At 44.9% G+C, this 14,047-nt stretch overlaps 1 protein-coding gene across 2 annotated transcripts in view; it reads right to left on the bottom strand.

Annotated features, from left to right (window-relative positions):
• LOC106601826 (brain-specific angiogenesis inhibitor 1-associated protein 2-like protein 1) overlaps positions 1-14,047 on the bottom strand; it is a 69,715-nt gene that overhangs the window by 22,631 nt on the left and 33,037 nt on the right. For both annotated transcript variants that reach the window (XM_045719966.1, XM_045719965.1), the window contains one exon: positions 12,645-12,779. In XM_045719966.1, coding sequence (XP_045575922.1) covers positions 12,645-12,779 — 135 coding nt within the window. The remainder of the gene's footprint in view (positions 1-12,644; positions 12,780-14,047) is intronic.

The raw sequence follows: 14,047 nt of genomic DNA, 5'->3' as shown, positions 1-14,047 counted from the left end.
AGCCATAACACCACCTCATCCTCATCATGGGAGCCATAACAATCACCACCTCCTCATCATGGGAGCCATAACACCACCTCCTCCTTATCACTGACGCGTGCGTGCAGAGCTATACTGCAATCATTTGCCCTCCATGTACTAAGATAAAGCCACAGGGACCTGAAACACCAACCTGGATAATTCAAATATTCCTGCGTGTGTGTGTTCCTGTGTGTGTGTGTATATATATAAAAAAAAATATATAATATATATATATATATATATATATATATATATATATATGCGAGTGAAACATTGGTGTGAAATGTAATAAATGCAACCATCCTGGTTGACACAATACATCTGTCAAGGCTAAATAATGGCTGTTGCTATGGACACATATCTTTAGTTCTCTGGAAACAGGTAGGAAAGAAAGGCGAGAGAGAGAGAAAGTGAGAGAGAGCGAGGGAGAAAGGGAGAGCGAGAGAGAGGGAGGGCCAAGAGACCGAGGGAGGGCCAAGAGACCGAGAGAGTGCGCGAGGGGGGGTCAGGTAAATTACCAGTGTAATTCTTGGGAATTATTGGTCAATGAAGAGGCAGTACCCAGGAAGTGTTTAGCTGTACTGGTGAGTCATCTACAGCTAAGCCCCTGTGTCTCAGCCCAGACGTCAGGCCATCTGTCTGTCTGCCCCAGAGAATGACTGGCATACAGACAGAACGACACTCAGATCACTAGGGATTCTGACTCAGAACACTGATCCCTCAGAAGCCTGAACAGACAGCAAAACAGGGAGATTGTCGGTCTCTCTCTCCATGTGGCCAGAGAGAGAGGAATGAGAGAGACCGACAGAGAGAGAGGAATGAGAGAGAGAGCGAGAGAGACAGGAATGTGAGAGAGAAAGAGGAATTTAATTTTATTATCTATTTTAGTCCTTATTTGGACTAATCTTCCAAGAGTCCTTAAATATTAAAATACAATTTATAATACAATCACATTTTCACGTATACCACACTGTTACAAACAGACATAATACACTGACATATTGACCAGATAAATACTCTTAACAGTCTGAAAGGATAGATTGATTGATTCATCTACCAAAGTCCTGCACAACCTTCCAATTTATTATATTTCAAATGGTTCTAAAGTATTGTTTGAATTTATATACTGAAAGGTTTCTGGTGTGCTCAGATTAATAATTACATTTCTGTATTGCTCTCTTTATTGCTCTGTCTGGATAACACACACAGTTGAAGTCAGAAGTTTACATACGCTTAGGTTGGAGTCATTAAAACTCGTTTTTCAACCACTCCACACATTTCTTGTCCAACAATTGTTTACAGACAGATTTTTTTCACTTATAATACACTGTATTACAATTCCAGTGGGTCAGAAGATTACATACACTAAGTTGACTGTGCCTTTAAACAGCTTGGAAAATCCAGAAAATGATGTCATGGCTTTAGAAGCTTCTGATAGGCTAATTGACATCATTTGACCATCCCAAACGTGAAGCACGGGGGTGGCAGCATCATGTTGTGGGGGTGCTTTGCTGCAGGAGGGACTGGTGCACTTCACAAAATAGACAGCATCATGAGGACGAAAAATTATGTGGATATATTGAAGCAAAATCTCAAGACATCAGTCAGGAAGTTAAAGCTTGGTCGCAAATGGGTCTTCCAAATGGACAATGACCCCAAGCATACTTCCAAAGTTGTGGCAAAATGGCTTAAGGACAACAAAGTCAAGGTATTGGAGTGACCATCACAAAGCCCTGACCTCAGTCCTATAGAAATGTTGTGGGCAGAACTGAAAAAGCGTGTGCGAGCAAGGAGGCCTACAAACCTGACTCAGTTACACCAGCTCTGTTAGGAGGAATTTGCCAAAATTCACCCAACTTAGAGTGGGAAGCTTGGGGAAGGCTACCCGAAACGTTTGACCCAAGTTAAACAATTTAAAGGCAATGCTACCAAATACTAATAGAGTGTAGGTAAACTTCTGACCCACTGGGAATGTGATGAAAGAAATAAAAGCTGAAATAAATCACTGTACTATTATTCTGACATTTCACATTCTTACAATAAAGTGGTGATCCTAACTGACCTAAGACAGGGAATTTTTACTAGGATTAAATGTCAGGAATTGTGAAAAACTGAGTTTAAATGTATTTGGCTAAGGTGTTGGTAAACTTCGCACTTCACCTGTAGATGTTGGATAATCTATTCTTAGTATTTACTGAATGTCGGTCTCTTACCAACTGAATACTGTTTGGCTGCTTTAAATGGTGTATATTGTGAAATAAAATAAGCATGCAAAATGACCTCCAGCAGGCCACAAATGTGCATGTGTCTGCTCAAACGGTCAGAAACAGACTCCATGAGGGTGGTATGAGGGCCCGACGTCCACAGGTGGGGGTTGTGCTTACAGCCCAACACCGTGCAGGACGTTTGGCATTTGTCAGAGAACACCAAGATTGGCAAATTCGCCACTGGCGCCCTGTGCTCTTCACAGATGAAAGCAGGTTCACACTGAGCACGTGACAGACGTGACATAGTCTGGAGACGCCGTGGAGAACGTTCTGCTGCCTGCAACATCCTCCAGCATGACCGGTTTGGCGGTGGGTCAGTCATGGTGTGGGGTGGCATTTCTTTAGGGGGCTGCACAGCCCTCCATGTGCTCGCCAGAGGTAGCCTGACTGCCATTAGGTACCGAGATGAGATCCTCAGACCCCTTGTGAGACCATATGCTGGTGCAGTTGGCCCTGGGTTCCTCCTAATGCAAGACAATGCTAGACCTCATGTGGCTGGAGTGTGTCAGCAGTTCCTGCAAGAGGAAGGCATTGATGCTATGGACTGGCCCGCCCGTTCCCCAGACCTGAATCCAACTGAGCACATCTGGGACATCATGTCTCGCTCCATCCACCAACGCCACGTTGCACCACAGACTCTCCAGGAGTTGGCGGATGCTTTAGTCCAGGTCTGGGAGGAGATCCCTCAGGAGACCATCCGCCACCTCATCAGGAGCATGCCCAGGCGTTGTAGGGAGGTCATACAGGCACGTGGAGGCCACACACACACACTACTGAGCCTCATTTTGACTTAAGGACATTACATCAAAGTTGGATCAGCCTGTAGTGTGGTTTTCCACTTTAATTTTGAGTGTGACTCCAAATCCAGACCTCCATGGGTTGATAAATTGGATTTCCATTGATTATTTTTGTGTGATTTAGTTGTCAGCACATTCAACTATGTAAAGAAAAAAGTATTTAATAAGATTATTTCTTTCATTCAGATCTAGGATGTGTTGTTTAAGTGTTCCCTTTATTTTTTTGAGCAGTGTATATATATATATTTTTTTACATAGATTAGTTATTTGACAACCATGATAAGCGGTTGTCTAGCTGCACCCCTAGTAGTTTGGTTTCTGCCACTTCCTCAATTTGTACTCCCCCCATACTTTGACACAGTTCAGCATGCTTCCATACATGTGCAAATGTCCCCTTTTCCAGTGACCAATAAAATGTGTATTTCAGTGGAGCTGCAATCTGGGGAGCATCATAGTGAAGCAAAACAATAGTCCATAAAATAATAACCTGTAGATTTACCATCAGGTAATGACTTCAATAGGTTTAACACCTCTACTGACACCAAAGTGCAGGTTTTTCTGCTCATAATATGTTCATCAATCCAATGAACAATAGCTTGTTTGGAAGAATGGGTGTTTATATTATCGCTCAGTAAATACATTTTCTTTGTAAAAAAATCTGCAAAATGATTGGCAATATAAGATGGTTTTGTTGTTATCCCGTCAACCTCCACACTAGAAGGGCATGATGAGATAGATGTACAAAGTATGCCCTTAACTTTATTCCATACCTTTTTACAATCATTAAAATCATTTTTGTAAAATAACATTTTTTTCTTACGATTTAATTTAAACTGCATAATTACGTAGTGTTCTATAATTCTGTTAATCAATTTCTAGTTTATATTTGGCTGCTAAGACTTTTGCCATATTTCCTTGAGAAAATGTCTCACCCAGTTCATCATCAATCCATGGAGATGAGGCATGATGGTCCATTACCTCAGTGAGCAAATCAATAAAACATTCTGTAGTGTGATTTAAATCATCCGCTAGATAAATCAGCTCCCAGGGTACATCAGTCAAATCATTTTGAAATAGCTCATGATTAAATGTCTTAGCATTTCTCTTGACCAGTATCCTTGAGGGTTTCTTTGGAACCTTGGTGTTCATGGTTATGGTCACAATATTATGGTCTGTCCAGCCCACCGGCATTGATCTGGCTTTTAAGCATTGCAATGGTACACTACAGGAGATCAGATCGATGCATGTGTCTGAACGGTGACCTAACTTAATTGATGATCTAGTAGCATCATTAACCATTTGTTTCAAACCATAGCTCTCGGCATATCTCATCAATTTAGTTATATTTGAATAATTATTATCCTTACAATTTATATTAAAATCAGCCGAGATAAATACATCTCTGTTACCATGTGTGGCCTGGTCAAACCCATTGCATAAGTCATCCAGATAGGACACCTTAGAGCTAGGAGGTCTATACACACATCCTACCAATAAGGGTGCCTGGTGAGGTAGATGTACTTGAGCCCATGGTGCCTCTATTTGACATACATTAAGGTCATCCCTCCTCTTAAAAGGTATATGATTCTGAATGTACAGTGCTACACCCCCACTATTCCTATTCCTGTCCCCTCTATGTAGACTATATCCTTGAATGTTCATTTGCCCATCGTTTACAGATGCATCTAAATGTGTTTCGTCAAAGCTAAAATATGAATATTATTTATGTTGACCAAGTTAAAATCCTGATGTGTTTTGTTAGGAAGGCTACATACATTAACCTGAGCTATATGCAACCCATTTCTTGTCAAGTGTATTCGTTATAGTTGAAGATGTCATGATACACTACAACACACAAACTCAGATTTGAACATTGGATTCAAATAGCCAGGGAGTTACTCTAGAGTCCCGATACAGTTGCCTTTGATCTGAAGTTTATCCATCACCAAGGAGACTCGTTGATTCAGGCAACGCTTTTCCTTCATGATGGGATACAGTTTTTTTCTCCTTTCATTGATCTCCGTGGGCAAGTGATCATTCATTCCAAAATCAATTTTTCGGAGTGCTCTGCCCTTGTTCTTCCTCATTTCCATTTGCTTAAAATGTTATAACAAATGCAATAATAGCCCGGGGCCTATTCCCAGAGGCCTTACCCATTCAACATCAGTGGGCAGTTTCAGTTGAGTTGACATAAAGTCTCGGACAGTGTCCTCACAGATTCTGCTGTTGTCTTTCTCCGGTATCCCTGAAAATATGAGATTGTCCCGCATTGATCGACACTGTACATCAAGCAAGGTTTCTTTAAGTTGTTTGTTCTCCTTTCGCACCACCTCCACCTTGCCATGAATAGAGTCTACAGTACCTTTCAGCACTGTGTTCTCTTTCCTTAAATCATCAATCTGACATTAGCTGAATTCTAGACGGGCACATAATGCACTGATGTCCTCTCGTAATATATCCAAGATATCAAGTTTGACAAGCCTTTCATTGATGGATTTCAACAAGTCAACATCCATATCCGTAAACATCTCCCCACTCTCCACGTGCACCCTGTTGCTTGGGGATGGTTTTATGACATCGTTGATACCGCTTGGACAACTTGGCTTTGGTTTGTATTGTTGATTGGGTTTGTTGTCCTTAACAGTGATTGAATCCTCTGAAACCAGCGACATGTTTCTTTGAGCTCGTAAGTATCTCTCGTCAATGTATTGTTCAAGCTCTTCAATGGATACTGAATCATCCAACATGTTTGCAGGCAGAAAATAACAAAACAACGGATGTATCTTTCCGGACCGGTACAGGACGTGGTAGATACACCCAATAAAAATGGACTCCAGCTATGGACTCCGGTCAAAAGTAGTGCACTAAGGAATAGGGTGCCTTTCGGGATGTAACCATCAACACTGATGTTTTTTATTTATTTATTTATTTCACCTTTATTTAACCAGGTAGGCAAGTTGAGAACAAGTTCTCATTTACAATTGCGACCTGGCCAAGATAAAGCAAAGCAGTTCGACAACATACAAAAACACAGAGTTACACATGGAGTAAAACAACATACAATCAATGATGCAGTAGAAAAAAAAAATAAGACTATATACAATGTGAGCAAATGATGTGAGATAAGGGAGGTAAAGGCAAAAAAAATGCCATGGTGGCAAATTAAATAAAGTATAGCAAGAAAAACACTGGAATGGTAGATTTGTAGTTTGAAGAAAGTTCAGAGATAAAATATAAATAATATGATGCAAAGGAGCAAAATAAATAAAATAAATAAATACAGTAGGGGAAGAGGTAGTATTTTGGGCTAAATTATAGATGGGCTATGTACAGGTGCAGTGATCTGTGAGCTGCTCTGACAGCTGGTGCTTAAAGCTAGTGAGGGAGATAAGTGTTTCCAGTTTCAGAGATTTTTGTAGTTCGTTCCAGTCATTGGCAGCAGAGAACTGGAAGGAGAGACGACCAAAGGAGGAGTTGGCTTTAGGGGTGACCAGAGAGATATACCTGCTGGAGCGCGTGCTACAGGTGGGTGCTGCTATGGTGACCAGTGAGCGGAGATAAGGGGGGACTTTACCTAGCAGGGTCTTGTAGATGACCTGGAGCCAATGTGTTTGGCGACGATTATGAAGCGAAGGCCAGCCAACGAGAGCGTACAGGTCGCAGTGGTGGGTAGTATATGGGGCTTTGGTGACAAAACGGATGGCACTGTGATAGACTGCATCCAGCTTGTTGAGTAGGGTATTGGAAGCTATTTTGTAAATGACATCGCCGAAGTCGAGGATTGGTAGGATGGTCAGTTTTACGAGGGTATGTTTGGCAGCATGAGTGAAGGATGCTTTGTTGCGAAATAGGAAGCCAATTTGAGATTTCACTTTGGATTGGAGATGATTGATGTGAGTCTGGAAGGAGAGTTTACAGTCTAACCAGACACCTAGGTATTTGTAGTTGTCCACAAATTCTAAGTTAGAACCGTCCAGAGAAGTGATGCTGGACAGGCGGGCAGGTGCAGGCAGCGATCGGTTGAAGAGCATGCATTTAGTTTTACTTGTGTTTAGGAGCAGTTGGAGACCACGGAAGGAGAGGAAGATGTACTGACTATTTAATATGAAGCTGCAGTTAATTCTATCTAGTGAAGAAAACAAATCAATATGAAAATTAACTATAGGCCTAAACACTGACTTAATACAGTGATTAAGCCTATGGTCCTCTCTGTCTCATTCTGCTCCTGTTTTCTCTGTGGCTTCCTGTAACCCTACCTCCACCTGTGACTGTAACACAGCTCTGCTCTGTGTGTAAGTCTCTGAGCCTGGGTGCAGTCTGTTGATAGTCTTGTGACCAAACCAGGGATCTGACTCTGTCAACAGTTGTCCTGTTATATTAGAGCTGGTCCAGGACCAGATTCTGGGGTTCTACTCTCAGGGTCAATGTTAGATCTACTGTAGCCTGGTCCCAGATCTGTAATAGCAATATTTATCTATACAGATGTGCCATCTTAATTTGACCCTGCTTCTCACAGCAGGAAAATAGTCCTGCAGCAACAGGTAATATGAATTATTATGTGAAATATAAGTGATGGACATTTTTGTAGGTGTTGACACATTTTTTGTTAGTGCAAATCAAGTCTGAAATGTTAAAGTGGCAATTACAAACTTTAGAAGACTTTTTATACCTTAAATACACTACAATTTGTATGTCCTGCTGCGCAGGGAAAATCTCTGTGACAACAGAGTGATCAAATTAAGATAACAGATTTGTAAGTCACTGTTGCACAGACTTACTGTAGTCTGTTCCCAGATCTGCAGGTAAAATAACTCATCTGAATATTGTTATCATGCTGTTTCAACTTCATGTATCTGTACTGCACGTGCCTCAGTAGGTTAAAGCACATACCTGAGACCAGGGCCCATATTCACAATGCATCTCATAGTAGGAATCTAGGGTCTAATTTTGGTCTTAAATCATAATGAACCTGATTATATATGGACAGGGGGACCTGATCCTAGATCAGCACTCCTACTCTGAGCGTTTGTGAATACAGGAAAAAGCTTGTTTCTTCTCACAGCCGCTGTGCCCCAGCTGGGGTGGAGCGCCTCAGAGTCTGATGAGAGACTAGGACCAGGCTAGCGTGTGGAGCGCCCCAGAGTCTGGTGAGAGAGACTAGGACCAGGCTAGCGTGTGGAGCGCCCCAGAGTCTGGTGAGAGAGACTAGGACCAGGATAGCGTGTGGAGCGCCCCCAGAGTCTGAGTGAGAGACTAGGACTAGGCTAGCGTGTGGAGCGCCTCAGAGTCTGATGAGAGAGACTAGGACCAGGCTAGCGTGTGGAGCGCCCCCAGAGTCTGGTGAGAGACTAGGACCAGGCTAGCGTGTGGAGCGCCCCAGAGTCTGGTGAGAGAGACTAGGACCAGGCTAGCGTGTGGAGCGCCCCAGAGTCTGGTGAGAGAGACTAGGACCAGGCTAGCGTGTGGAGCGCCCCAGAGTCTGGTGAGAGAGACTAGGACCAGGATAGCGTGTGGAGCGCCCCAGAGTCTGGTGAGAGAGACTAGGACCAGGATAGCGTGTGGAGCGCCCCCAGAGTCTGGTGAGAGAGACTAGGACTAGGCTAGCGTGTGGAGCGCCCCAGAGTCTGGTGGAGAGACTAGGACCAGGCTAGCGTGTGGAGCGCCCCCAGAGTCTGGTGAGAGACTAGGACCAGGCTAGCGTGTGGAGCGCCCCCAGAGTCTGGTGAGAGAGACTAGGACCAGGCTAGCGTGTGGAGCGCCCCAGAGTCTGGTGAGAGACTAGGACCAGGCTAGCGTGTGGAGCGCCCCAGAGTCTGGTGGAGAGACTAGGACCAGGCTAGCGTGTGGAGCGCCCCAGAGTCTGGTAGAGAGACTAGGACCAGGCTAGCGTGTGGAGCGCCCCCAGAGTCTGGTGAGAGAGACTAGGACTAGGCTAGCGTGTGGAGCGCCCCAGAGTCTGGTGAGAGAGACTAGGACCAGGATAGCGTGTAGAGCGCCCCAGAGTCTGGTGAGAGACTAGGACCAGGATAGCGTGTGGAGCGCCCCAGAGTCTGGTGAGAGACTAGGACCAGGCTAGCGTGTGGAGCGCCCCAGAGTCTGGTGAGAGACTAGGACCAGGATAGCGTGTTGAGCGCCGCAGAGTCTGGTGAGAGAGACTAGGACCAGGATAGCGTGTGGAGCGCCCCCAGAGTCTGGTGAGAGACTAGGACCAGGCTAGCGTGTGGAGCGCCCCAGAGTCTGGTGAGAGACTAGGACCAGGATAGCGTGTGGAGCGCCCCAGAGTCTGATGAGAAACTAGGACCAGGCTAGCGTGTTGAGCGCCCCAGAGTCTGGTGAGAGACTAGGACCAGGCTAGCGTGTGGAGCGCCCCCAGAGTCTGGTGAGAGAGACTAGGACCAGGCTAGCGTGTGGAGCGCCCCAGAGTCTGGTGAGAGAGACTAGGACCAGGATAGCGTGTGGAGCGCCGCAGAGTCTAGAGAGAGAGACTAGGACCAGGATAGCGTGTGGAGCGCCCCCAGAGTCTGGTGAGAGACTAGGACCAGGATAGCGTGTGGAGCGCCCCCAGAGTCTGGTGAGAGACTAGGACCAGGATAGCGTGTGGAGCGCCCCAGAGTCTGGTGAGAGACTAGGACCAGGCTTGCGTGTGGAGCGCCCCCAGAGTCTGGTGAGAGAGACTAGGACCAGGATAGCATGTGGAGCGCCGCAGAGTCTGGTGAGAGACTAGGACCAGGATAGCGTGTGGAGCGCCCCAGAGTCTGGTGAGAGAGACTAGGACCAGGCTAGCGTGTGGAGCGCCGCAGAGTCTGGTGAGAGACTAGGACCAGGATAGCGTGTGGAGCGCCCCCAGAGTCTGGTGAGAGAGACTAGGACCAGGATAGCGTGTGGAGCGCCGCAGAGTCTGGTGAGAGACTAGGACCAGGATAGCGTGTGGAGCGCCCCCAGAGTCTGGTGAGAGACTAGGACCAGGATAGCGTGTGGAGCGCCCCCAGAGTCTGGTGAGAGACTAGGACCAGGATAGCGTGTGGAGCGCCCCCAGAGTCTGGTGAGAGAGACTAGGACCAGGCTCTCTCACCAGACTCTGGGGCGATCCACACGCTCCACCCCAATGTACAGCAAAACGGAGAACACCATCGTGTTCATGAGAATCTCCCCTTTCCACAGTGGGGTTTTATTAGTTTGTAGCCCAAACGGTTCAGACGCTACGAAACAGAAGTTTGCACATCAACGGTACCGACTTCATACGAGTCTCCTACTTATGGGGGCCATAGAGAAAAACGGAGAACACCATCGTGTTTGTGGGATGACTTGTGGTCTGACAAACACCACTCTAGCTCTGCCACCTTTCACCGTAGATGCGTAAGTGAGACACTGGCGGAGGCGGTGGATTGAGATGCATCCAATGCAAGATATCTCTAGTTTAAACTGACAGATTTGTATGTTTTTTGTTGTTGTTATTTAGCATAGATTGAAGCACCGGTGCGTCAATCAACTCTAGGGGTGTAAACAGTACTTTAACTTGACCTCAGAATGAATACTAATGACTCTTCATAACTCCTCTCAATTTGGGGCTTTCTCGTCCTATTTGGCAGCAGACTGTCACAGAGTTGTGACTAAAGCAGTAGCGGTGCGTGGATAAAATCACTGCGGAATCTAAGCCAGAAGAAAATGCCATATTACAACATATGTGTTGTGATAATTGTGTTGTTTGCTCTATAGCCTGTCAGTTCATATGCCTTGACACTGTGATATACAGGCCTAAAGGCAGAGACAATAAGAAGACAGTGGCAGAATAAACTCAACCACACCTTTGTTTCATCACAAAACCGGAGAGCAACCTGTCTGGTGAAGTCCACAAACCTTACTGCATGTAGCAAACAGCTAAATTACCTACATATTGGTCAAGAAAGTTAATGTTTCCGACATTTTTGGACAAAAAGAAAACAGGATATGTCTCCACTATTCCAACACCATCAAATCACCTTTGCTTAGTCTAATAAAGTGACAACTAAAAGATACCAAAAACGATGTAATCCAATCAACGTAATCTAAATATGATGTGGCTGTCTATGGTTCTGATTTCTGATTTCTGATTTTGTGTGTGTGTGTGTGTGTGTGTGTGTGTGTGTGTGTGTGTGTGTGTTTAAGTAGAAAAACATGTAGACTCACCCTACTTGTAGAGAAACACCAATGCCATCCTCCTCTCTTTCATGTTGACAAAACGGTCTATGACTCTGTCATACAGTACACGCTTTTATTTTTTGTTGTCCTAGGCTACTTGACTAAAATGCTTGCTCACTAGCCTAACTTCCATTCATGGGCAATGTTAGCTAGTTAACATTAGCCTTCTACATCTAGCTACATATTGAATGTCCATCTCTCAGTCCAGGGGCACAATGTATTTTATGGTTGGATCAGAATTGTAGTTATAAGCATTGGCCAGTATGGAGAATTAAGTAAAACCACAAGTCCAAATCCCTATCTCCATCCATGGCTAATTTAGGAAAGGGCCAATTTTAGCTAGCTCGCTAGCCACCGGATGACAACTGCACAACAAGGTGCAACAATTGAAGTTGTTTTTAATCGATTACATATTTCTCTGCGATAGGAGTAAAGCCAAATCAAAACTGGCTTCCCTTGACACTTTTTTTGTTGTGCGCCAGGACTATTCACAGTTGAGCTCACTCAGTTTAGCTCAATGCTGATTGGCTATTATTTAATACTTTTTTATTTTATCAAGGGAGGCCAAATGCTCCCTGGCTTCCCTTACATTCAATGCTACTGGTGGCAACAATGTCATACTCTTTATGACCAGACAGCATCAGATAGATGTCCTACACATACAGTGGCAGAGGGGCGCTGTTTCGCTGACTCGGATGCAACGATAATTAGGAAAGCACAGAAAGACGAAACATTATTTAATGTTTTTTCTTGGTACATTTTTGTGGGAAGCCTTGGTATCCATGAATACACACCACTGGACTAAAGAGGTTTATCTTTCTTTGTCTCAGTCTGAAGCGGTGTGTGTGTGTGTGTGTGTGTGTGTGTGTGTGTGTGTGTGTGTGTGTGTGTGTGTGTGTGTGTGTGTGTAGGAGGCTCCGACTGGATCTTCCAGTATAACAACATGCGTGTGTGTTGGTGGGGGAGGGAGGAGGCACAGTACAGAGAGGTGTATTAATGGAACTATCCAAAACACCAAACAACACATAACACACACAGCGTAATCATGCATGAGGGCATTGTCTGGGAACTTGGATAATGTTACATTGGGTATGATCGACACCGTCTCATATGTCGAAGGTGTGTGTGTGAGATTGAGAGAGCGAGAGAGAGAGAGTGTGAGTGTGTATGTACAGGTGTGTGTATGAGGGCGGCAGGTAGCCTAGATGGTTAACAGCATTGGGCCAGTAACTGAAAAGTCTCTGGTTCAAATCCCCAAGCTGACTAAGTGAAAAATCTGCCGATGTGCCCTTGAGCAAGGCACTTAACCCTAACTGTTCTTGTAAGTCGCTCTGGATAAGAGTGTCAGTTAAATTACTGAAATGTGTGGGTCAGTCCTCACCTCACTCTCCTTGTTTTCGTACTTGTTGGTGTTCTTGCCCTGGCTCTTCCTCCTGAGTTTCTTCAGGTCAGACTGCGACCTCTCCAGAGAGTCCTGCTTCATCTTGTGCTCTGTCTGATACCTCTTAAAGGTGGCCTGGGTGGGTGGGAGGGAGAGGGGAGGGAGAGGGGAGGTGGGGGAAGCACCCGTGAACACCTGGAACCATCTCTAGACAGTACAAGTAGCATTGATTTTAAAAAGTATATTTTCCTTTTTGGAAAAAAAACTTTCAGTAATATCATTAAATGTAATGTCACTACAGTGGGGAAAAAAGTATTTGATCCCCTGCTGAGTTAGTGCATTTGCCCACTTACAAAGAAATGATCATTCTATAATTTTAATGGTAGGTTTATATGAACAGTGAGACAGAATAACAACAAAAGAATCCAGAAAAACGCATGTCAAAAATGTTATAAAATGATATCCATTTTAATGAGGGAAATAAGTATTTGACCCCTCTGCAAAATATGACTTAGTACTTGGTGGCAAAACCCTTGTTGGCAATCACAGAGGTCAGACGTTTCTTGTAGTTGGCCACCAGGTTTACACACATCTCAGGAGGGATTTTGTCCCACTCCTCTTTGCAGATCTTCTCCAAGTCATTAAGGTTTCGAGGCTGACATTTGGCAACTCGGACCTTCAGCTCCCTCCACAGATTTTCTATGGGATTAAGGTCTGGAGACTGGCTAGGCCACTCCAGGACCTTAATGTGCTTCTTCTTGAGCTGCTCCTTTGTTGCCTTGGCCGTGTGTTTTGGGTCATTGTCATGCTGGAATACCCATCCACGACCTATTTTCAATGCCCTGGCTGAGGGAAGGAGGTTCTCACCCAAGATTTGACAGTACATGGCCTCGTCAAATGATGCGGTGAAGTTGTCCTGTCCCCTTTGCAGAAAAACACCCCCAAAGCATAATGTTTCCACCTCCATGTTTGACGGTGGAGATGGTGTTCTTGGGGTCATAGGCAGCATTCCTCCTCCTCCAAACACGGCGAGTTGAGTTGATGCCAAAGAGCTCCATTTTGGTCTCATCTAACCACAACACTTTCACCAGTTGTCCTCTGAATCATTCAGATGTTCATTGGCAAACTTCAGACGGGCATGTATATGTATTCTTGAGCAGGGGGACCTTGCGGGCGCAAATGACATTGGTGACTATGGTCCCAGCTGCCTTGAGATCATTGACAAGATCCTCCCGTGTAGTTCTGGGCTGATTCCTCACCGTTCTCATGATCATTGCAACCCCACGAGGTGAAATCTTGCATGGAGCCCCAGGCCGAGGGGGATTGACAGTTCTTTAGTGTTTCTTCCATTTGCGAATAATCGCACCAACTGTTGTCACCTTCTCACCAAGCTGCTTGGCGAT

This window comes from Salmo salar, chromosome ssa06, assembly GCF_905237065.1.
Source record: "Salmo salar chromosome ssa06, Ssal_v3.1, whole genome shotgun sequence".
Lineage (NCBI taxonomy): Eukaryota > Metazoa > Chordata > Actinopteri > Salmoniformes > Salmonidae > Salmo > Salmo salar.
Note: the sequence above shows the minus strand (reverse complement) of the source record. Positions and strands in the feature narration are given on the sequence as shown.